This window comes from Eschrichtius robustus, chromosome 9 (assembly GCF_028021215.1).
Source record: "Eschrichtius robustus isolate mEscRob2 chromosome 9, mEscRob2.pri, whole genome shotgun sequence".
In the NCBI taxonomy this organism is placed as follows: domain Eukaryota; kingdom Metazoa; phylum Chordata; class Mammalia; order Artiodactyla; family Eschrichtiidae; genus Eschrichtius; species Eschrichtius robustus.
The window spans coordinates 14,670,509-14,696,312 of NC_090832.1; the positions used below are offsets into that span (position 1 = coordinate 14,670,509).

At 38.2% G+C, this 25,804-nt stretch overlaps 1 protein-coding gene across 1 annotated transcript in view; it reads right to left on the reverse strand.

The window, feature by feature from the left end:
* The window catches only part of ESR1 (estrogen receptor 1), a 384,847-nt gene that overhangs the window by 191,669 nt on the left and 167,374 nt on the right, over positions 1–25,804 (reverse strand). Inside the window, exon 4 of the mRNA XM_068550713.1 lies at positions 24,977–25,167. Within this exon, the coding sequence (XP_068406814.1) occupies positions 24,977–25,167 (191 nt within the window). The remainder of the gene's footprint in view (positions 1–24,976; positions 25,168–25,804) is intronic.

The following is a 25,804-nucleotide window of genomic DNA, read 5'->3' on the forward strand; positions in this document are numbered from 1 at the left end:
GATATGGAATCACAGGATCATATACATATTTGGCCAAGAGGAAACCTTTAACTTTTTGTTTTATCAGTGAAAGATTATACTTTTCTTGAGGTGTTAAGGTACAGAAAACATGTCAAAACATAGTTCTGAGGCTTAGCATTGGGAAAATAAGGGTTTGCTCATGAATTTTCAAAGCACTGCAATATAAACAAGCAACCATCCCAACCTGAGTGGAGGCTTCCAGCTACAGCCCCTCCTCAGCTTGTTCATTTCACACTTGTGCATGAGATCGTATGACCAAACATCTTGCTTCTAAGAAAACCGACCCATTTGGGTACTGACCATGATGTGCCAGGCACTGTGTAATACACGGATTATTTCATTTAATTCCCCAGCAACTCTATGAGGAAGGGATTATATTTATCTCCATTTTACAGATGTAAACCTATGATAAAAGTTATAAAGCCTGCTCAAAACCACACAGCAAGCAAGTGGCAGAGATGGGTTTTGAAGCAAGGGCTCCCTTACTCCAGAGATTGAACTCTTATTCATATATGGAAGGCTCAACTTCCCCAAAGGACAAGACCTTCACTCAGGAACTGTATCTACTTTCCAGAGGCAATAATGGTAAGATTCTCTGCAACTGGTTGACCACTGAGTGTTCTGCTTCTTAGAAAGCTCATGCATGAGAAAGTAAAAAGTGAGGAATTAATAAGACCAATGTTACCGTCTTCTATTTAACTATCTGAAAGAAAAATACTGTGCAAGGCCAAATCAATATTGAATCCTTTTGGCAATAACATTTGACATAGATGACAGGGATGAAATGAATGGTCCAACTCTCCTGGACATGATTGTACAGAGGAACAGAAGTCTAGTCCTCCCTTACACTCCAAGGAAAATATTGACTTCCTGCATTATCTCCAGCTACTCCAACCCTGACTCATGAGTGCTGCTTGATCTTAGCAGTGCCCATACATTCATTGACTGTGACCAAAGGAAAGAAGTGTTATGGGAGTTGCTGGCTAGCACTGAAGAACCAGTCCAAACGGTGATGCTGTGGGGCCCCACTGGCAAAAGGAAAAAGAAGACTGGCAGGGAATCTGTTGTAGAAATGAGAGTTCAAAAGGCTTTTTTTAATGAAAATGGGAGTGTATAATTTTCATTAAAAAAATGAAGACTTTAAAAGTATTCAAAGTTATGCCAAGGAAAAAATCATACCAAAATATGCACTAATCATCTCTGAGTAGTAAAGTAGATGAGGAAGAGAGAAGATGTCAAGAAGTTTGAAATAGCTTTGCCAAATTCTTAGGGCTACAGAAGAGGAGGAAGAAGTCAAAGATTCTGGTGGTTTGTGCCAGGATGTCTTGAAAACTGTTCTAATCATTAATCACAAGGAGGATCTGATTTGGGAGGCCAGTGGGAAAAAGAGGTACAGAACAATTTTAAACATGTTGCATTAGAGATTTCAGGAGCACACCAAGAGCCAACTACCAATCAAGTTATTGTAAATGCAATACTGAAGCTTGGGAGGCAAGTCAAAATGAAGTTGGAGATAATATGATCCAGAAATTCTACTTCTGGGTATATGCCCCAAAGAATTGAAAGCAGACTCAAACAGATATTTGTACACCCATGTTCACAGCAGCATTATTCACTACAGCTGACAGGTGGAAACAACCCAGATGTCCACTGATAGATAAATGGGTAAACAAAATGTGGTATATACAGTAGTCCCTCCGCCATCTGCAGGGGATTTGTTCCAAGAACCCCAGTGGATGCCTGAACCACAGACAGTACAGATATATATATACCATGTCTTTTCCTACACATGCATACCTGTGATAAAGTTTAATTTATAAATTAGGCACAGTAAGAGAATATCTGAATTGCTAGCATCTCTACTCTCACACTTTGGTGCCATTATTAGGTACAATAAGAGTTACTTGAACACAAGCACCGCGATACCTCGACAGTCGATCTGATACACCAGATGACTACTAAGTGACTAACAGCGGGATACAATGGATAAAGGGATGATTCACATCACCGAGCGGGACAAAGCTGGATGACAAAAGATTTCATCTCGTTACTCAGAATTGCATACAATTTAAAACTTAGGAATTGTTTATTTCTGGAAACTTCCATTTAATATTTTCAGACCACAGTTGACCACAGGTAACTGAAACCAAGGAAAGCAAAACTGCAGGTAAGGGGGGATTACTATACATAGAATGGAATTTTATTCAACCTTAAAAAGGAATGAAATTCTTTTTTTTAACTTTTATTTTATATTGGAGTATAGTTGATTAACAATATTGTGTTAGTTCCTGGTGTACAGCAAAGTGATTCAGTTATACATATACAAATATCTATTCTTTTTCAGATTCTTTTCCCATATAGTTTATTACAGAATACTAAGTAGAGTTCCCTGTGCTATACAGTAGTTCCTTGTTGATTATCTGTTTTATATATAGTAGTGAGTATATGTTAATCCCAACCTCCTAATTTATCCCTCCCCTCTCTTCTTTCCCCTTTGGTAACCATAAGTTTGTTTTCTAAGTCTGTGAGTCTGTTTCTGTTCTATAAATAAGTTCATTTGTACCATTTTTTAAAAATTCCACATATAAGTGATATCATATGATATTTGTCTTTCTCTGTCTGACTTACTTCACTTAGTATGATAACCTCTAGGGCCATCCATGTTGCTTCAAATGGCATTATTTCATTCTTTTTTATGGTTGAGTAATATTCTATTATATATATATATATATATGTACCACATATTCTTTATCCATTCATCTGTTGATGGACATTTAGGTTGTTTCCATGTCTTGGCTATTATAAATAGTGCTGCAACTAACATTGGGGGTCATGCATCTTTTTGAATTATGGTTTTCTCCAGATATATGCCCAGGAGTGGGATTGAAGGATCATATGGTAGCTCTATTTTTAGTTTTTTAAGGAACCTCCATACTATTCTCCATAGTGGCTCTACCAATTTATTTATATTCCCACCAACAGTGTAGGAGGGTTCCTTTTTCTCCATACACTCTCCAGCGTTTATTGTTTGTAGACATTTTGGTGATGGCCATTCTGACAGGTGTGAGGTGATACCTCATTGTAGTTCTGATTTGCATTTCTCTAATAATTAGCAATGTTAAGCCTCCTTTCATGTGTTTATTGGCCACCTGTATGTCTTCTTTGGAGAAATGTCTATTTAGATCTTCTGCCCATTTTTTGATTTGGTTGTTCCTTTTTTTGATATTGAGCTGCATGAGCTGTTTGCATATTTTGGAGATTAATCCCTTGTCAGTCGCATCATTTGCAAATATTTTCTCCCATTCCGTGGGTTGTCTTTTCATTTTGTTTATGGTTTCCTTTGCTGTACAAAGCTTCTAAGTTTCATTAGGTCCCATTTGTTTATTTTTGTTTTTATTTTCATTACTCTAGGAGGTAGATCCAAAAAGATATTGCTGTGTTTTATGTCAAAGAGTGTTCTGTCTATATTTTCCTCTAAGAGTTTTATAGTATCCGGTCTTACATTTAGGTGTTTAATCCATTTTGACTTTATTTTTGTGTATGGTGTTAGAATGTTCTCCCCAAACACCAGGCACTGTGCTAAGTGACTTCAGCTCTTTATCTCATCTTAACATCATAACTGAGGAGGTAGGGTATTGCAATTCCCATGTTACAGAAGCAGAAGCTGAGACTTCAAAAGACTGAGTAACTTACTGAAGGCCACTTGGCTGGTAGCTGGAGGAGCCATGACTGAAATCCAGGTCTGTGTCATTCACAAGTCCTGGTTCCCCCAGTAACACCACAATAGGGTTGGTGAAATGGAAAGGACTCGAGAACTATTGAACCAGAATGCCTAAATATGTTACAACTGACACTGTAATAAAAATAGAATTCCCTAATGTAATCACTGTATTATATCTTTGGGAGGGCATTTCAGAAGCAGCAAGGAAATTAAATAAAACCTGTGATTCCTAATACTTCCACAGTTAAAGTTATGAGAGCTTAATCACATGAAATACATTTATCTGTAGGTTATAACATACATTATACAAAAATCTTTCCGGAAAACCTTTCAGCATGCTCCAGCATAAAATAAAGAAAAAAGAGAAAGTAGAAATAAGGTATTGAGGAAGTAAATAAAAAATTTACATTCTGTGAAAGAACAACTGCAGTACTATGTTTAGAACCGAAGTTTGACTCAGATATTAAAGTGAATATTCTCTGATTTACAGCCAATGCAACGAGCCAAACAAAATGAAATAGAATTTGGCTGTCTCAGTGAACACATTCCTAAAAATCCAGTGAGGACATTCAGTGTGCCATGATTTGAACGATTTCACAACCACATCTGTACGTAATGGCATGCAAATAAAAACAGTATACCTTCATAATGCATCCCCAAATTATATTTTTACAGCTAATCAATTCTAGTATATCTTATCAGTGACAGCAACCACTTACAAATGACATTTTACTTTTATTTTTTAATGAAAGTATTTTTTAATAAAAGTATTATTTATACCTCAGTCTATTTTTAAAGGAAATAAAAACTTTAAAGGAATTCTAGGAAAGATACTTGTCCTGGAAAGTTTCTTCTTCTAAATGAAGTAAAGGGGAAATCTTCTATCTACTGGCCCTCATCAGACCCCCGTCTGCTAAAAATTTTGGCCAGGGCAACAATATGATCCCTCTCCTTGTCCGGCCTCGCTTACCATGTGCAAAACCACAATTGTTTTAAGGCCATGGCACAGGATCAAACCAACAGCTGCAATAAAGGAAAACATAATGAAATCAGTGACCACCAGCTCATTGTCAAACCCCAGAGACCATGAACCGCTTTCCATAATGCCTCTTAGGGCTCAACACATAAGCAAGTGCTGTTCCACAGTCCAGAAAAGGACTTTCTGAAATCGCTCCCCCGGAACAACTGGTAAGTATCAGACAAAGAGGGGACCAGCGTGACAATCGGAGCAATGAGTTCCACGCCAGTCCGTGTTCTGCTCACCTCAAGACCCCTCTCCTTTGCTCTGTTCGATTGTTTCCAGAGCTTTTCTTCAAGCTTTCTTCCTTCTTGTGTTCATTTAAATTCCAAACAGTGGTGGCCAAAAACAGTAGAAACAATTTCAAACTGTTCTTGTCCCAAGCTGAAGAGCAAATAAGAGGAAAATGGACAAGCGATCAGAGCAAGAGGGTAAAACTCAGAGCCTGTGCTTCAAGTCCTGGATGCCTAGAACCACCGATAAGTGCATCGCCCCACCCTGCCATCTCTGGGTCATTGTGGTGCTTTAAGGAGAAAATGGAAAGACTATTTACTAAGATCCGATGTGGTGTGGAATATGAATGTCCTTCAAGCTGCCACACCTGAATGTTCCCTTGTTAGCGTTTGACCATCAAACTGCTAAATAAGGGGTTTCATCCACCTTCAGGAGGCCTCCAAAATTAACGCCCCAGGTGAAGCTCCTCTCAAACATCCTGGTAAAAATAAAAGAAGAGGCAGGAGCTTCTGATTCCATGGTCAGAGGTCTCTTCTAGCGTGTTTTAACAGATGAGCTCAGTCATTTTCTTAAACTGAAGTCCACTTCAAATATGTGGAAATAAACCAAAAGACAATCTGTCAAACTTAGAAAGAACTACTAGTCTTCTTTCTCAGCTTGAATAACCATTTCTCCTAACAAGTAGAAATAAATGGATGCTGGTTTTCATTCACTGTGTTGCTAGTGAACCTTTACAGGATGGTTGTTGGATAAAACAAAACAAAACCTACACATAAGGAGAATTGTTTTGTACTTAATTGTACTTATTTGCATGGCAAATTTAAATCCAAAATAGCACAGATAATCTCTTGCATTTTATGGTCCTCACGGTGGGGGATCGTTACTTCACCATAAGCTGCAGGAGCCCTGCAGCCTGGCAAAGAGCTGTGCGAATATCAGACGCTCAGTAAATGAACGAGTGGGAAGCAGAAGTGGTATTAAAATCCACACTGTTTGGGCATCCAGACAGCTCAAGTCTACATGGTCATACTGCCCCGGAGGGAGCCTTCTCTCAGACAAGCCACTTCACCGTGCTTGGAAAGTTTTCTCATTTCTCAAAGGTCTATATGCAGTCCACACCCCACTGTAGTTGATGAGAACGAGAGAGCCTGGGAAAATCTAGAGTCTCCTTTCCCTCCCCTCTCCAGAACTAGCCTCAGGAAATAAAACAGCATAGCTGTATGGTCTGAACAAGCTTTTTGGTATCTTGGCCCCAGATCCTCATCTGTACAGGGGAAGAGATGAACCTGTTGATCACTAGGGCCCATTCTAGCTCTAAACTATGATTATTCTCTTTTCTCACTTTCCTGAAGTACACATTTCCTTTTCATCTGGCTTCTTGGGGGTCCAGACGGATGATATTTTTTTTGCTACTGCCAAGAGTTGACCTCCACTGGTGGTCGTGGCACTAAGTGGAAGGAATACAGGCATATTTAGGGAATGCCACAGTGCCAGGAGCACTGAACTTCTATTTGAGTCCCATGCCATCCTGGATGAACAAGGCAACCCCTCTGGGCCTTTTGATATCTTCCCAAGTGGCTACCATGAGGCCCAGAAAGATAATATATGCAAACACTCGGTCAACCATAAAACTTTGTGCCAATAGAAGGTATTACTATGGACTAATATACAGCCATTAAAATAAAATGAGACTTGTATGTACTAATATGGAAAAATCTCCACTATACATTATTCAGTGAAAAAAACTAGGCCCAAAATAATGTGTAGAGTATGATACCACTTATGTTACCAAAATATGCATATGTGTGTATAAGTATGTGTATGTATATTTATGTAACTTTTGGAAGAAACTGTTAGTACAGTGTTTACCTATCAAGAAAGGAAGAATGGGTTTTTGAATGGGAGCAGAGGAAGACCTGAACTTTTCATCATATACTATTTTGTACTGTTTAACATTTAACCATGTGTATTTGTGAATTCATTGTTTTTTAATAATCAAAACAGAAAAAAATATTTTAAAAATTTCTAACCAACACTAGCCCAGCGTCAACAATCTTCATTTCTTTTCTGGTTCAGCTACCATTCCCGTCCAGTGGTTACTTCTCTCTGCTCAGCAACCCATGGGACAAGCAATAAACTTAACCACCAGAACTTCACTAAGCAAAAGAAAACACCACACTTCTTTTATAAAGAATGGGGAAAAGGTTAAGTGGGAGCTGCATTTTTCGGTCCTCAGATAGTCCAGCAGAGAATGAGTAGCAGATGCCCAAAACACAGGCAGATGCTCCTGTCTTGAAGCCATGTTGAGTATGTGACTCTCCTCCTGCCCCCGCTGGGCCTGGCGTCCCTTGATTTCTGCTGACCCAAACCTTTACCCGTGAAGGGTCTCGGTCCCCTCCCCATACAGAGGGTGGAGTCATCATTCACTTTTATCCTATGCCAATAGGGTATAAGTAGGCACAGGGGGCGGCCCGGATTCTGCTCAGTGGATGGTAACAGCCCCATTTTCCCCTGGCAAACAGGACTAACCCCAGCCAACTCTGTACCCACCGTTTCTTGCCTGTCATCTTAGTGGGACAAGGAGCCAACTACGGTCAGGTGGCAGTCCTCACTTCCAGTGTCCCTTTTAGAAGCATTCCTTCCCTTGGGGGATGCCAAAGAACACAGTGGTTAATACAACACAACGGGTTCTGCAGTCCAACTAGCTGGGTTCAATACTGGTTCTGTTTCTTACACACCTCAGTTTCCTCATCTGTAAATGAGAGTAATTTTAGTGCTGACTTCCTAGAATTTTGTGGAGGATTAAATAAGATGATGCATATCAAACCCTAACGTAAAGCCTGGTGCAGGGCAGGTACTCATCAAACATTAACCATCATTATTATATTTTTTTTAAAGGTTTATTTCTTCGTTGTGGTGCACAGGCTTCTCATTGTAGTGGCTTCTCTTGCTGCGGAGCACAGGCTCTAGGCACACAGGCTTCAGTAGTTGCGGCACCTGGGCCCTAGAGCGCACAAGCTTCGGTAGTTGCGGCGCATGGGCTCAGTAGTTGTGGCGCACGGGTTTAGGTGCTCCACGGCATGTGGGATCTTCCCGGACCAGAAATCAAACCCATGTCCCCTGCATTGGCAGGTGGATTCTTAACCACTGTGCCACCAGGGAAGTCTTAACCATCATTATTATTAGAAACTCAATCTCCAGACCAGAAGAGCTCAGCTTTTTAGGGACAGCACCTAAATGACAAGACCTTCAAACCAATCTGTAATAACCTATCATTTCTTAATAGTTAAACAATCCTTTTTTACCCTTAAGTAATTCTCTTCACACTATATAACTTGCTAGGCTACATTTATGCAATCAAGTGTAAATCATCCAAAACACTTCATCCTATCCAAAAATTCACTTCAGTCGGCATAAGGCTAACTGTCAGAGCTGCAAACTATTCTTAGGCTTGAAAAAGAAAGCAAAAATGTAAGAAAAATAGCTATTTATTCGAACCTCTTAATAAAATACACTCAAACACCTTTTTAAACAATGGAGAATTGCAGTCTAACTGTCCAAGAATGTAGGAAAGTCATAACATGCCTCTGAAAAGAGCTAAACTCAGCTAATAATTCACTTCTGGGCTTTAAAGTGAACGTGGCTGCGTCTCCTGCCCAAGAAGATAAAGAACGAAAGTCATCTATAGTCAGTAAGCCCCAAACTATTAAGCCAATCTGTACTCCGATTCCTGATTCAAGCTACCTGAATGATCTTCACTGAGAACAGGGAAGAAGGACTACACTTTATTTAACAGAATATATAATATTTCAAGAAGTGTTAAATTTGGTATAATTACCTTTTTGAAATCTATTCTTTCTACTGATTAATAATTTGGTGCCATTCCAAATTCTCATTTTGAAGCAACAATTATAAAGGTTATTGTGAATTTTTTTTTTCTAATTTACTGCAAAATGCTTGTTCAGTTTGGAAGCAGAGCCCACAGTTTGGGATTGCTCTCACAGAGATTATATTCTTTGGTGTCACTATCAGGACATAGCAAGATTTAAAATGGACTATTTAGACTCAACCAACCATAAAATAAAGTCTATTCCAATAATTTACATATCCAACAAGTTTAATTTTAAAATTGTTTGCCTCTAATTCCATACTAAAAGCCTCGTTTTTCTGACCCTTCTTGATCTACTGCCATATTGGCAGGTACCAAGCAGATAGCCCCATGATAACTGCTCCTGTAAAGATTTTCTTCGAAGAATGCTACTGTAACCTGACACATAGGCCTTTTTAATAGCAGTTCACCCCACTTAATTGGTAACTGAAACAAAGCCGATTTTGAAGGAACAAGTTTCTACTAAAGTCGTGCAGAAATAAATCAATGTGACCTGTTATTTCTTGATAAATGATTCATTCTTTAATTTCTAGTCCCTTCATTTCAAATACACTATTAAGTAGTTAAATGATTCCATACCATGAATGATAAATCACAGCAATCCCTAATCCAGTTATGGCTTTAAGCAAAAGGGGAATCCAAAGCAGGATGGCACCATACGAGGTATGATTGTGGTCTCGTTTCTACTGAAAATACAAAGCTAAACTCCTTAGGAAAAAAAATGAAGCAATTGAAAGTAAGATACTAATTCACAGATACAATACTAAAAACAGAGAGGAGTGGATCAAGAGGTGGGATGGTAGGCCAGAAGTCATCGCACATTCAACTCCCAGCTGCTCGGTGGTCCAAAGGCATCATTAAAAAAAAATTGCAAGCATTAGCCTCAGGGTTCTTCCAACCGTCCTGACAACATCCCAGAGTCATCCCCTTTCTCTCCCTCAAAATCCAATCTGCTACGAATCGTTGCGGTTCTACTTCCAAATCAGCTGCTGCCTCTCCTTCGGCAAAGCAGCCCTTCCACGTGGTGAGGCAGGGCCCCCATCAGCTGCCAGGCTGCATGTCCTGTGCTCCTCTATTGGTCCCCAGGTCTATCCAGTTTTACCTCTCACCTTGTCTATTCCAATGGTTTCTTGACTCCGACATGTTTCACCACATGCAGGCAAACTACTCAAGGGCAAAGGAACTAAAAGGACTAATCTACTAGGAGTGGTATAGTGGTAGTAGTAGTAGTAGTAGTAGTAGTAGTAGTAGTAGTAGTGATAGTCCTAGTAATATTTCAAAGAGCTACCTTCTTGAAGAGGTAAAAATGAAGGGATTTTTTAAAAACTGAATGGCCTTAAAAACCAAAATTAATTTGGATAAAGGAGCTCCAGCATTATGACGGTCAAGTGAGAAAATTTCATATCTCTAAAATCACTAAGACACACTTTTCACATTTCTAAGAGTTAATGCAACAAAATACTCTGTTTTTGCCCCGAGGCAAGAAGAAACAGCCCATCTCAGGGGCACATTAGCACAGAGAAGATGTCCTCCACCGCTGAGCCTCACCTGGGGTAACCAGGAGCCACCAACGCAGAGCCCGGAACTCCCTGGCACATCAGACAGCTTATTTGAGAAGACCAGAGCATCTGCTCCTTGTCACTGAGTAGTTAGTTTTCTATCCCAAGGCCTTCTTCAAGGGATAAATTTACTTTTTGTGATAAACAAACAAAAGAATAGAACCATTACAGTGATTAGTCCATTACAGCCAAAGATAACGCTTGGCTTTCAATTTTTCCAGCTGCTTCAAGATGACTTTCCTACCCTTTATCCAACCACTTTCAGAATGAAAAGTACAAAATTTCTAAATGAAGAAGTGGGAGCAGAATGAACTGCTAAAGTACATGTCATCAGTCACGATGCCATTGGCACAAGAAGTTATGGCAAAGGGCAGACCGTCGAGGTGAGGATCAAGCACTGTCTCCAGAGTGATCAACTCATGTATGTCGTCCATATGTGCAGGATGCTCTTCAACTGTGTGGGGCCCTCATGACAAACATAAGATGCAAATGCATTTGAAAGCACCACTCCTTTCATGAAAGCTTACTGTCAGGATGTGATTTCTCAATCAGTCCTCAAATTTTATCCCCTTTTAAAGTAATCCTTTTTCTTGAAAGGTCTGGGAAATGCTGGTGTAATGCAGAGTCTAGTACCTTAGCCAAAAGGTTAAGACACCAAGGGAAAAAAAGCCTCATTCTAACGCAAAGCTTTGTGAATTTCAGTGGCTGTCCCAGCATATTCAAATCAAAGGGGGGAAACTCTTACTAACACTAGTCCTCTTGAATGACTAAATTTTAAGTCTTTGATTGATTGGGAACATCCTTTGGAAATATAAAGACTTTTTCATGCTGTGGGACTCGAGAAATATGAAAAGGAAGTTGAGAGCTGCCAGTTCTGGACATCTGGATTGCAATTCCTCATTTCAACAGGGTTTCAGTTCTATTAGCGTGCAACTGCCATCAACAACTGTTAACACCCAAGGCCCTCCCAAAAGGCTGGCTCTTCCTCCCTGGGATGTATGATTAGGGTAAACAATCACTGTTTGGCTGCATGACTGAAATATTTCATCCTTGCCGGTCAGGCCAGCTACTCTAAAGACCTAGATTCCTTAGGTATCATTGACACAAGGCCTTTCACCTCCTCTGCTATAGCTTCTCAACAACGCATAAGGAATACTATTTTATTGGCCTCAGCTACCTCATGTCCACCTGATGCAATTTCACTTGGGCCCATGAATAATAAAATGAAAGCTGTTACTTCAGTGCAAGTGTGTCCTCTTGCAAACAGAGAATAAAAATGTTTTGAAACTCAGGTACGAAGACTTGCTAGATACACGACAATCTTTCTCTACTGAGGAAAAAGTAAAGTAAATACTAGTGTGAAATAAATCAATTACAACATGGATCTTTAAAATAATTTTTTATTACACCAGTAAAGATACTTATTAGAAAAATTAAAATGCAGATTAGCAAAAAGATTAAAATTTAGTCATAATCCTATAACTCAGAGATAGTCACTGTTAATATATTGTAGTACCTATTTCCAAAGTCTGTACATAGTTCTTTCCCTCTCTATATATGAGTGTATGTGAATATGTGTATTTATGTATGTACCTATGTATATGTGCGCATGTATGTTAATACATACAACACACACACACACAAGGAAGTGTTTACAAGAAACTTTTGACTCAAAGACTTTCTCCTGTCTTGTATTCAGAAAAAGTGTCTCTCTAGGAAGCACTGAATGAGTAATACATGGTCCACAGGGCCCTTAACAGTACTTGTATTTCAAGGAAAATGGATCCAAAATCAGGATTGTGACTCTGGTGCCCTTACTTGGTTCAGGAAGCAGATACAAAAGTAAGAAAAAGGAGCAGGACACCTCAGCCCTGGAGTTGAACCAGCACCTACCTTGCCCCTCCTGGTCCTTACGTGGATTTACAAAAAGTCAGGAAGGAACACAGCCGGAACAGGTGGTAGAGTAAAAAAAAAAAAAAAAGTCCATTTCTGGGATCTAAATTCACGTATTGCTGTCATCTTATGCCTTTACACCAGCTGCCTCAACAGTACCAACCTTAGGATAAAGTATTATACAGAAAGAATGGAGGAGAGAGGAATTGAAATGCTCCAAATGCCCTTTACAAAATTGATTAAAGCTGACCAAATTATTTTTTTTTCTTCTCTGAGATCAGGTTTCCTGCCACAATTTTAAAAATTAAAGGATGTATCTAAGTTTATCATCTACCAGTGGTTCACATTATACGGAAGTTTATGTCAAAGCTTATAAGTGAAAGTCTCTAGCCATTTTTTAGAACACCATTTCATAAATATCTCATAAAATTAAAACCAGGGAAAAAAGTCAAGAAAGTTGCAAACATAAAAATTATGGAGTCTAAGCTGAGCCTACTTAAATACATCTTAGCTTGGGACCAATTGTTTTCTTCCACATCAAACATCAAATACATTTACCTCCATAATAGCTACATTATATATTACTTCAGAGGAACATCTTCAGATTTTTATTAACATCATTCCCATGTCAAACTTCAAAAGTAAACTGAAATAGCACATTATCCTGGAAATAAGTAAAGTGTTATCAACTTCTGAATACACGATAGACTTACTGCTAATAAAAGCGGTCCAGATATACACATGGAATATGTTTTTAAAATATGTTACAAATAATAAACCCATATATATATATATATGGATTTCATATATATTTATGAAACTGAATCACTTTGCTGTACACCTGAATCTAACACAACATTGTAAATCAACATTTCAATAAAAATTTAAAAAAATAAACTACAGGTAAACTTCAAAAAAAATAAGAATAAAAAAATAAAAAATCCATACTCCCCTAAAATATATAATGTTCTACAGTATTAAACATGCAGAAGTGAGCCATGAGATCACAACAATAAATCACAGGGCACTAACAATGAAGTAGAACTCTCCACTTGGTCCTCTGAACAGAGTATAAATTTAAACACCACAATGTCTTCAAGTTTACTCCAGTGCTCTGTGCCCACTCCCTCCTCTCAACTCATAACCTGATCTTCTGAGATACCCCTTTGTTCCTTTATACTGCTTTGAGGCATCTCCTGTAGTGCTGAGTTTAATGCTTCTATGGTTTAGTGTGTATTATTACAATCTTTCCATTTTTGTACAAGCTGAATTCTTAACTGGATCTCACAGTCTATGGATTTTATATTTTTGCATTTCGCCCAGGGCTAAAATAAAATGGTCACTCAAGAAATATCTGTTGCATAAAAAAATCTTGTTCTAAGTCTCTGAGCTCAAAGAGTTAGCCCCCTTGGGTAGAGAGGCTGTGAGGAACTTGAGCAAGGAGGTCTGTAGGCTAAGAAGACATGAGCTAAGAAAATTGCAATAAGGAAAAGCAAGAATTGGGTCTGGTAAAAGACAACACTTCATAGAAATCAGGTTGGGTGGTGAGAGGGGAGAGAATGGCATGTACCAGATAACACAGGCAGAGGGAAAACAACTCCCACAAGGGGTTGGTGAAGACACCCACCAAATTAACTTGATAAGAACAGAGGCCAGTATGAGGAACTGCACACGAGGAGGTCGGTCGAGAGGGCAGAGATGGGGCTGGTCTGCAGGCACTTGTGTAGCAGGAAGAGTGATCAACATGCTAGCAGTCAGAAAAACAAAATAAAGAGGAAAACCATCTCCAAGGTGACTACAATCTACCATCGTGTCACTGGTTAGTAGTAGTGGTAAGTGTACTTTTACATAATTTTCAAATGAAATCTCTCATTAGGAACTCTGAAGTGTCAAAGGAACAAAACAATTATGAATTTCAATTATCTTAAGAACTATAATTTATCTTCTCTGGTGTATAAGGAAAATATTGTGTGCATCACTTAATGAAATATAGTAAAGTGTGTGTAGGATTCTTTTAAATCACTGTGCTTAGATTTGAATCACACAAAAAATGTATATTTATAAATGTAATCTAGCCACTCACCCCTGGGGGATGACTTAAGAATTTTTTTACTTATTCACTCCATACTTCCTAATACATGATTTTGAAACTGCCAAATGGATCGGATAAAGATGATGTTCATCTGGATACAATTTAAAATCCATGTACCCTTTCTCAAAGAAAATAGAATAGTACCTCTGGCAGAGAGAAATGATAATTTAATAATTAAATTGTATATTTCTTTGTTCCTTTATTTCTTAGCAACTGAAAAAGTGAAATCTCTTTTTTTATTTCAGCTAAAGGAAGACGAAAATGTGAGGAAAATAACAGAAATATTTCCCCCACTATATTCTCTGTTTCTCAAGTAAAGCACTGATTTTCTTTAAAAATATTAAATCTGCTCTAAAACTCACAAATGAGCAGAGAATTAACATAATTCCAAGAAAAAATTTTACAAAGTGGATGGCAGATCTATGAAACAGATTTTTCTTGAGTGTTGTTATTTTTCAGTCAAAAAGCCAGGCAAGCAGGTTATAGTATAACCTGTATGCACAGTTCTGAAATAGCAAAGTATAATATACAGTTCAGAAATGATCAGACTACATCTCAAAGTATGCTTTTCTCTGAATGAGTAGCAGAGAATCAGCCCATTCTCTCTGATAGGATCTAAAAGGAAATAGCATTTTAATGGTATCAACAGCAGCTTTCTATGAAGGAGAGGGAAATTTAGGCAGGATTAGGCCATGGGCCGCCATTGGTAGGTTTTGTAAGAACAGTGTTAGCACATAATTTTGAGGGCTAGTTAATGCCCTTTGAAAATGTGCCTATTAAAGGCTATCTATAATTTTTGTGTGAAATTAATGCCACTCATAAACAAGGCTTTCTAATGGAATTGTTGATAAGCTTAACCACTATATATGGGCACAAAGTCTACTACTTTAATGGAAATAGTCAATGCCATGACCAGGACAGAACCATTTAGTAGGGAAATTGGAAATTTAATTTCAATCAGATGGACAAAAAAATGAAAAAGAATGCTTGAAGTGGTAGCATAAAAACACCAGCGATTAAAAACATTTGGAACCTTCGCTTACCCTTCAAAGGCATTTGTTGCCATGGTTTTTAAAGACCTCTAAAAGCTTCAGCTGTGTCCACAAGAGCTGCCAAGAAATAGGGGCTCTATACTGATTTTATTTGTCAGATGCATTTTGTCTTAATTATCTCCAAGATAAAGATTATTTGGCTGAAGGATAAAAAAAGAAGAGCCACTGTCATTTCACAGGTAGAAAGACTATGATTTTGCTTTTCTGAGCCAGTCTTCAAATGCATGCATTCATGTGTGCATACACCTCTAATTTTCATACTGTAGCATTAAAGAGTAACTAGCACTTAAAATTGGTAATAGGGATGGCACTCTTACATGGAAGGAGGTTTTCAAGTCTTAAATTTTAGGATTGTGCCTTTCTTTTTTCTCCATTGACAACCAGGAGCCAAACATCTGGCAAGTTTACCAATAGCTGGAGGTAAGACTTTTCTTTTAAAAAGTTTCATTATAAATGCTTTCATTTGAAAATTACATGATAGCTCATATGTATACACCCTAAAACTCTTCTGCCCTTTGGCCCCAATTGTCTTATTTCTCTGTTGCACAATTTGCATCTTTCTGGGCTAGAAAAGATGTCTGTGGACTCCCATAGTATTAATAATTGGTCGGGGGGGGAAGCTTGCTTTTTATTTGAACATCATGAAAATGCTTAGATTTGTTCCTGCCATTTACTATTTGTACAGCTAATGTGTTGGTACCAGCATGTTCTCAAATTGTAAGATCCTGGAGAGCAGCATTTGGCCCTATTGGGCTAATTTGTGATTTTCCTGTTTAGAAGGGCCTTGAACATACACTTTTAATAATGAGTGCTTCTTACAAGGTTTTGGTAAGATCCAGGAAACTCATAGTATCATGAGAATCAAGAGGATGTTTCTGGAGTTACTTCTTCATTATTAATAACGGACAACCTTCAGGAAGTAGTTAAACCATTCATTTCATCAAGTTTCTTTAAAATTAATTGAGGAAATTGATTCCAATTCCCACTCCTGGACTGTCTGCAAAGTGCTGCTTCTGTTTCTGTAGCTGCTGGATAATTCTACCTGAATGTCCAGCTATCATGTCAAACTCAGTACGTCTGGAATTTAACTTACTCTACCCCTATCTATTTGGCCTTCCTCTTGATTTTCCCAGTTCAGGTGATGACACCAGCATTTTCCCTCTGTTTTTGAACCTCTTTAACTTCCTTCTTTTCCAGATATTTCATATTGAATCATCTTAAAACAATGTAGATTCTTTCATTATAATATCCTTCATTCTATTCCTTTTTCCCATTTCACAAATACCAAAGTTCAGATTTTTAGTATGTCTAAGGTATGTGAATATCAGCCAAATTCATTCTCGTGCTTTTAGTCGTTCCCTTCTCTGGTCTCTCCTAAATGCCTCTGGCAGATTAATCTTAATTAAAGACTGTTTTGTCATAACTCTCCCATGACTGAAAAAATGTAATGGCTTTGTGTTGCTTAAAGCAAACTGATCGTAACCATCCTTTCATTCCTGTATTTATTCATTGAGTGACTCCTGTAATATGAAGCCTTGATTTGGGCCTTGCCTTTGGGAGACTCACAGTCAGTAAGAGAAAGACACACATACACAAATACAAGCAGACCTCAGAGATTTTGAGGGTTGGGTTCCAGATCACTGCAATAAAGTGAATATCACAATAAAAGGAGTCACACGAATTTTTTGGTTTCCCAATGCATATAAAAGTTATGTTTATACTATACTGTCATCTATTGTGCACAATAGCATTACGTCTTAAAAATGTACCTGTCTTAATTAAAAAATACTTTATTGCTAAAAAATGCTAACCATCATCTGAGCCTTCAGCGAGTGGTAATCCTTTTGCTGGTGGAGGGTCTTGCCTCAATGTTGATGGCTGATAACTGATCAGGGTGGTGGTTGCTCAAAGTGACAATTTCTTAATATAAGACAACAATGAAGTTTGCTACATCGATTGACTTTTCCTTCGACTTGAACAATCAGAGGCTACTGTAGGGTTATTAATTGGCCTAAGTTTAATATTGTTGTGTCTCAGGGAATAGGGAGGTCCAAGGAGAAGGACAGAGACTAGGGAACAGTTCATCAGTGGAGCAGTCAGAACACAACATTTATCAATTAAATTCACCATCATATATGGGTGCAGTTCATGATGCCCCAAAACAATTACAATAGTAACATCAAAGATCACTGATCACAGATCCCCATAACAAACATAGTAATAATGAAAAAGTTTGAAATATTGCGAGAATTACCCAAATGGGATACAGAGACATGAAGTGAGCAATGCTGTTGGAAAAATGGTGCCAATAGACGTTCGATGTAGGGTTGCCACAAACCTTCAATTTGTAAAAAACGCAGTATTTGCAAAAAGCAATAAATCCAAGGGCAATAAAACAAGGTATGCCTGTACCTGCAATCCTAGGCAATGGGAACAAAGTACAGTCATCCCTCAGTATCCTCAGGGGATTGGTTACAGGATCCCCCTCAGATACCACAATACGTGGCAGTTCAAGTGCCTTATATAAAATCACCATAGCATTTGCATATAACCTACACACATCCTCCAGTATACTTTAAATCATCTCTAGATTATTCACAATACCTAATATAAGGTAAATGCAAATAGTTGTAAATACAATGTAAATGCTATGTAAATAGTTGGCTGACACAAGTTTTGCTTTTTGGAACTTTCTGGAATTTTTGTTAATATTTTTAATCGGGGGTTAGTTGAACCCACAGATACAAAGTGCTGACTGTAATACGGAGTGCCAAGAAGAAAGAGAACTTCTGCATTAACATCAGAGGTTTGATGACAATCAGTTTGACTAGGACAAGAAGAAATTTTACAGGTAAATCCAGAAAGAAATTCCTAGCAAAGAAATGGGATGGTCAAGTTTGAGTAACAGTATGTAGTCCAGTCTTAGAGGGTCTACCTCAGAAGTAGAAACGATGACTTTAAGACAACCAGAAAGATAGGCTAGAACAAGACTGGGGAAATCCTTGAATGCTTGGTTGTCTAAGGATTATTCCATGGGCCCTGAAGTCATTAAAGAATTCTGTGCAAAGTATTGTTATGATTAGTGATTTGCTAATGTTAATAGACTGTCAGTGTGCAGACAGGTTTGGAAGAAGGAAAACAAATGAAGGAAGTGACTTAAATGAAGAAGGAAAAAGGAAGAATTAAATTATTGCAACGATCCTGGTGAAAGTTAATGGGGCAAGCTCTAAGTAGTGGGAATTAGATGGATAGACATTAAAGAGATAGACCCAACAGGATTACACAACAGTTCTGATGGGAACCATCACAGGGAAGGACTGCAAAGTGAAAAGATGAGGATAACTAACGCCAAGCTTTTAAGTGTAGATGCCTGAGGGAATGGTGAGAGAACTGATACAAAAGTAGTTAGGAGGAGTGGCTAGTGTCAGGGATATGTAGGTGTCACTAAGAAGCAGGGTTGGTACGGGAGCTAAACTTGGAAGATATTTACATAGCTGTTATACTGTAGGTCTTAAATACTGTGCCCTAGGGCTACCATAACAAAGTACCATAAATGAGTAACTTCAAACAACATAAAGTATTGCCTCACAGTTCCGGAGGCTAAAAGTCTGAAATCAAGGTGTCAGCAAAGCCATGCTCCCTCTGAAACCTGTAGGGAAGAATTACTTGCCTTTTGGTGTTTGCCAGCAATCCTTGCTGTTCCTTGGCTTGTAGATGCATCACTTCAATATCTCTTTCCATCATCTCATGGCATTATCCTCCCTGTCTCTCTGCCCAAATTTCCTCTTCCAATAAGAACATTAGTCACCATACTCTAGTATGACCTCATCTTAACTAATTATATCTGCAACAACCCTATTTCCAAATAAGGTGACATTCTGAGGTACTGCGGGATTAGGATTTCATCATATCTTTTTGCGGGGGGGGGGGACACAATTCAACCTATAACAGATATGTATGACATTGCTTAGGAAACTGGGCAGAGAAAAGGATGAGAATGTGAAAGGAACAGAGGCTGCAAACTCTCCGGAATGCCTGCTTGTAGAGAGACGAAGAGGGAAAATAAAGAGGCAGAGAGAAGACAGCAAGCTCTCTGTTCTTTCACAGTTGATTTACCCAATTTCCACTGTGCATTTCTTGGTTTACACTATTTCACATTTCTGGAATTCTTCTCCAAACTTCTTAATGCCTATGAAAATCCTCCAATTCTTTCCAGGCCTATATCAAATATACCACTTGCATTAACACTTCTCTTGCTAGCCTTACCTGATGAAATAACTCTGTTCTCTGAAGCCCTCCAACAGGTTTTATCTACTATTCTTTTGACTTCTTGCCATGACGCGTGCCCACATGACTGTAGACATGGGAGTTATAGCAACAAACAGGGCAGACCAAACCAGAAATCAGCTCTCACTGAGCTTCCATCCAAGTTTGGGCAGGATATTTGAAGGTGGCACCTGTTGCAGACAGATAATAATCAACCAAATGAATAAATTTAAAAGTTCATTAAGGGTTTAAGGGCCTTAAAGGAAAATAAGAAAGGCATTAAAAAAAAAAAACTAGAGGCAAAGGTTTGTAGGGTAATTTTTGGTGGGGTAATCAGGGGAGACTTCTCAGAGAATGTGGTCGTGTACAGAGATTGAATGACAAGAAGCCAGCCAAGTAAAGAGTTGGGTGTTGCAAGCAAAGGTAAAAAGGGAACCATATATACTAAGGTCCTGAGAAAGGAATGTGTGTCTGTCGTGTGTTGGGAGAAGAGAAAGATGGCCATCGTGGCTGGATTACAGTGATGGGGAGAGAAGGAAGCAGGAATACGACCATGCAGAGTATTTTAAGGCATAGAAAGAAATCTGGACTTTAAGTGCAGTGAGAGTTTAAGTTTAAGACCATATGACCTGATTAATGTATCTAAAAGACCTCTCCTGCTGTCACTTGGAGACTAGACTGCAGAGGAGCAAGTAGGGAAATGTGGAGACAAAAGACTTAGTATTTTTGGGTGCATGTACTGCCAGGATCAACTCTGAGATGTATCTCTGAAAGGACTCCAGAGATAAGGCAGTTTTGTAATGAGAGAGCAGCCTCCACTTCTACCCCATCCTCTGGCCTTTTCTAGACAGGGGCGCATAGGCCAAGACAGAAGGCGACTGGAAATGGGAAACTTAGCATAAAAACTAACCCATCTTGGGCAAACAAGAGTGAATTCCTAAGCACAAAAGAGCTAAGTTCTCTTTTCACAGACCAGCTGAACGGGCCTGAGGTTCTGTAGAAAGTCAGTCTCTGCTTACCCCTGGCAGCTGTTGAAGGAGCTATCCAGGGTGCTGGACTCTCACCCTGAAGCTTTCTAGGGCCTGGTGGGTAAGGACATCAGTTATCCTTGTCGGACCTAAGACCCCCACTGTGCTGAACCCTAGCCAGACTCCACCCTGATACCATGTCCTTCTGGCCTTAGCTAACCTTTACGTCAACATGGGCCTGGGCCATATCTGTTAAGCATAGTGTTACGCATCTTCCATAGATGCCTTAGAAAGAAAATATAAAGTGGCAGTGCAGCTAGGGGTGTATAGATAGGTTTGAGCCTCCACTGTGCCTCATGACCATTTTAATATAAGACCATAATATGATCTTTATAATATTTATTTGTAATTTTATGACCAAGAAGCGAGCTCCAAGGAGTCCTTTTTCCTTTGAATAATGTTCAAAGGTAGTACTTGGCTGCTGAACCTATAACCAAATCTGCTTATGTAACTCATCCAAGAGTCTCTGCCTACAACACATCTTAAGGAACACTGCTCCTCTACTTACAATGATTAATAAATTCACAGAATACCCAATTTCACCCATCTCCCTTAAATCGTGTCCTTGACTTCACTTTAAAAAAAAAAGTATGTTCAACTGAAGGCCATTATTCAATTTCTTGAGTAATCAAGTTCATACGCTAGGTAGGGGATGAAAATTTGTATGCTTTCAAGTCAAACACTTTACCTCTTCAACTAAACACTTAGAGCACTAGAGTAATCTGATGGATACTCATTTCTAGCTCTCTTCATAAGCAACAAGAAAAACAGGAAGAGCTACAGCATCTTCAGAACTTTCTACCTGCAGCATGTCAGACCCTTCACTGTCCTTAAATAGGTTTGAGGGGCAGCGTGATTTATAAAGAGTCACAGAAGTTCAGTAAAACTTTTTAGTTCCAAGCTATCAAGACTATGATGAGAAAGACTCTATTGCTCTGCTGTTTTCCTCTTATATACACAAACAAATCAAATAGATGGAAATGCCATTCAAGTCAAAAGGAAATAAATGACTTGTTTTTACACAGTCTAAGAAGAAATATATGGCCCAGGAATGTCTTAGATGGTATATTAATTTTGTTAATTTTTATTCACAGAACTCCCCAAGCTCTGTCTTACCTCCTGGTCTTTACCCGCATACTCAGTCCCATTTTCATATGATTGAACACTCAACCTGCCCTTCTTCATTTTGCTCACTTGCAAAATTCTCCAGACAATTTTAAATCAGGAAACTTTCTCTGAGAGCCTGACTCAAGCCCCACCAGGAATAAGTGAAGTTTGGACTCCTGTAAAATCTGCACTCACCCTCATCTTGGTACTTATCACACTGTAATTTAATTGCTGGTTTATTTGTCCATCTCTCCTACTACCTTTAAGCTCTATGGGGGTAAGGACTATGTCTTTACTGTAATTGTATCTCCAGGACCTCACACAGTGCTTTGCTTAGTAGAGGCATTCAATGAACAAATTAATAAATTAGTGAACTTTATAATTTTTAAGGTTCCTCTCTATCTTTAAAAGTTAATAACTCTGCCTTGTTTCCAGGCTTCCTGCAGAACTTTGGACTCAATAGTCATCTCATTTAAGAAACCTTCTATAAATATCTTCATACCATGATAAGTAAGAAGTTTCTGAAGGCACATAGAAATTGCATTTGTAAGCAGTTTATATGTACAACTTTATATAGTATAATGAAATCCTACTATTTAGTCTGTATGTACAAGTTAGAAATCAGATACATATTTTAACTATCAAAGAGTAAGCAAACATTTTTTTGAATATTTGAACTTGAGAAACAGCCATACCAACAAAATATTTCTTTTTATACACTTACATTTACTTCATTTAATTTTTATAAGTATATTTTTCCTGTGTTTTCTGTTCCGATGCCTTAACGCCTAGAGACAATACTAAGTTCAATGTGGTGTTACATAGCACACTCCTAAATGCTGAACACACGTGAAGAAAATAATTTATGAAAATACTGTCATTGTTCCTTGGAGGAAGATAGTTTCTACCTTCAATCCCAGTCTTTTTACATTTATAACTGACAATATCTTCTTATATTCATCTATTGTCTTCCCTATCTGTATCATAGCACAGCACTTTATACTAACTTACTCTCTAATCCTATCATGAGAACGTGTACCTTTGCCTCCCCAAATAAATTTCCCAAATTCTAAATTTTGTGGGATTATGGATTACTTCTTACACATATTTTTATTTCCCTCAGACTATCTAGCACAGGTACAGAGTAAGTTCTCAATAAACATGAAAGACAAAACATTAGATTTGGAAACCATCGATTCTCTTGTCATACATTAAATCGGGAGTCAGCAAATTATGGCCCACAGGCCAGTCCTGGTCAGCTACCTGTTTGTGTATATAAAGTTTTATTGGCACACACCCATTTATTTACACAGTGCCTATGGCTCCTTGCAGGCCACAATGCCAGAGATGAGTAGCTGTCACAGAGACTGCATGGCCTGCAAAGCCTAAATAGTTACTTTCTGGTCCTTTGCAGAAAAACTGCTGACCCCTGCTCTAAATCATTTTTACAGACGAGGGAACTCATTCTCAGATAAATGACTTGTCCAAGTTTGTAGTTGAACCTACCCACTAAATCTACCTCTGCCAGATGATTTTTCCATACCAGATTAAATGCTTGATAAAAATAATGGTATCTTAGATTATATAAAATTAAATGAAAAGAGGAGTCACAAATGAAGATGGCTGTCAAAAGACCTTTAAGGGCTTATACTAACTTAAACCAAAATACAAATATCATTTTTCTAAATTAAGATAGTATTAATATCTGCTAGTAAAATTAAATAATCTGTGTTGGTATGTATCTATATACAAAAATCCACTATCATATAATATTATAAATTTTATTAAAATTCTGATTAAAAAAAAGTCCCAGTCTTACAATAGATTTCTAAAAGACGTTGAAAGTAATAGTTGTCCAAAAAAAGTGCTTTTAAAATGGACCAAGTTGACCTCACACGCTACTCTATTAAGATATGAATAGCCTTTAAAAAAAAATCCATCCACTGTCAATGAAAGGAAAAATAAATAGTGTGTATCATCCCTCAGCCTTCACTCCACATCAGGACAGTGAAGAGCTACAGCAGAAAGTCCATGAGAATAGTGATTCATTCTCTATTCAAAAGTGTCTGCAATCAGTACCTATTAATTTAGTAGACTCTGGTTTTCAACAAGTTACTTCAGTCTCAATTTCCATAGAGGGAATCACACAAAAACTCCATCAGAAATATTCTTAGTATTTATATACTAAACTTTGTTTAAGCTGAAAAGATAAAGGAATAAGAACAGAGAAAAATGGTCCAGTATTAAAACAAAAGGTTAATCCAGCTAGTTTAAACTGCTGTCAGATCTCTGTTTTTGTCAAAGGATCTTTAGCATAGATATTTTAGGTAGTAAAAATGATTGTTTCTCCCAGTATATCCTATATAGACAATATAGCAACAATATAGACACTCCTGGAGTAGAAATGAAATGTAGCTGACAGTCTATCAGAGAAGCTGCACTTGGAAAACTGTATAAAAGAAAAGGATCGAAGAAGACATTGCAAATGACATGAATGAAATCTTACAGGTGTATACTTAATAACTGCTTGATACAGATAATACATCCCTTATTACAAGTCACCAGCCATTGAATCTTCTCATTTTAGCAAAAGGTCATGTCATCCATTGAGGCAACAAAGAGATGGAAGAAGAGCAAGAGAGGAACGAGTTAAATTAGAATTGGTCTGGAGCAAAGATCAGAATGCTTATCTGCGCAAAGCTAAGCTGGAGAAATAATTATATATGGATAATTAATATCACACTACATCACATAAGCCTAGTTGCCTACAACACATAGATATCCACCTGCCATCCCCCAATCATGGCATGGACAACATCTCAGAGACACAGCTATTGAAATCCTCTTCCTCTAGAGTTGCTCAAGACTGTTGGGATCTTGCCAAATGGAGGAAGCATAATGACTCTGCCACAACTGCCCTGACATTTGCCGATTCCTTCTCCTGGGATCTTGTCTCTTCTCCATGTTTCTACCATAGATACTAGTGGACCTACTAGGTATTAGTGTTTTGTACAAATGGCTGATCATATGCCTTCCTCTGTTGCTTCCCCTCTTAGGATTAAAAAATGGGATAAGTTGTTTGCAACACACTATTACCTTGAATACTTCTCTTGAAGAAGGCCTTACAGCCCTCGCAAGACCAAACTCCATAATGGTAGCCTGAGGCATAGTCATTGCACACTGCACAGTAGCGAGTCTCCTTGGCAGATTCCATGGCCATGCTTCCCTTGTCACTGGTGCTGGCCAATCTCTCTCTGCCACCCTGGCGCCGATTATCTGAATTTGGCCTGGGGAAAAAAATAGGAGAAAAAAAACAAAAAAACAAAACAAAAAAAAAAACAGTGAATCCATTAACATTAGAAAAGCAAAACATGCACTCTCCTCTAAAGAATAAGAGGCTTGGAAGACGTAGCAGATCCACTTTATTCTGACATTATGAAATAATGAATCATAATGTAAGCTAATCTTTCATTACCTCTTGCCGTCTGTTGCAGCAAAAGGTGTTTGCCTATTATATTAACCTTGAGGGGAAATTGTTCATTGCAAACTTTCTTAAAAAATGGACTTCCTACACCAGAATATATTATCCAGAAAATGACAAAATGAAATTAGCTGGTTTCTAATAGACTTATTCATTTTTTTAGGGATTCTCAATTAACCCAGAACCATTAGAGACCAATGCTCATTCCAATTCTAGACCACACTAAGGGCCTTTAGAAAATGGAGACAAAGCATAAAACAGCTGGAACATTTGAAAGTCAGATGAACTGATGAACAACATAGAACATGTGTAGAAAGATAATTCAAATTTTTACATCATTGTTACAAGGTAACCCCGGGTGTCAGTTGTTATGACTTGACTGTAATTTGAGGATACTAGTCAATATTCAATATTCCTCTTCAAGAACATGTAGAATGAGAAGA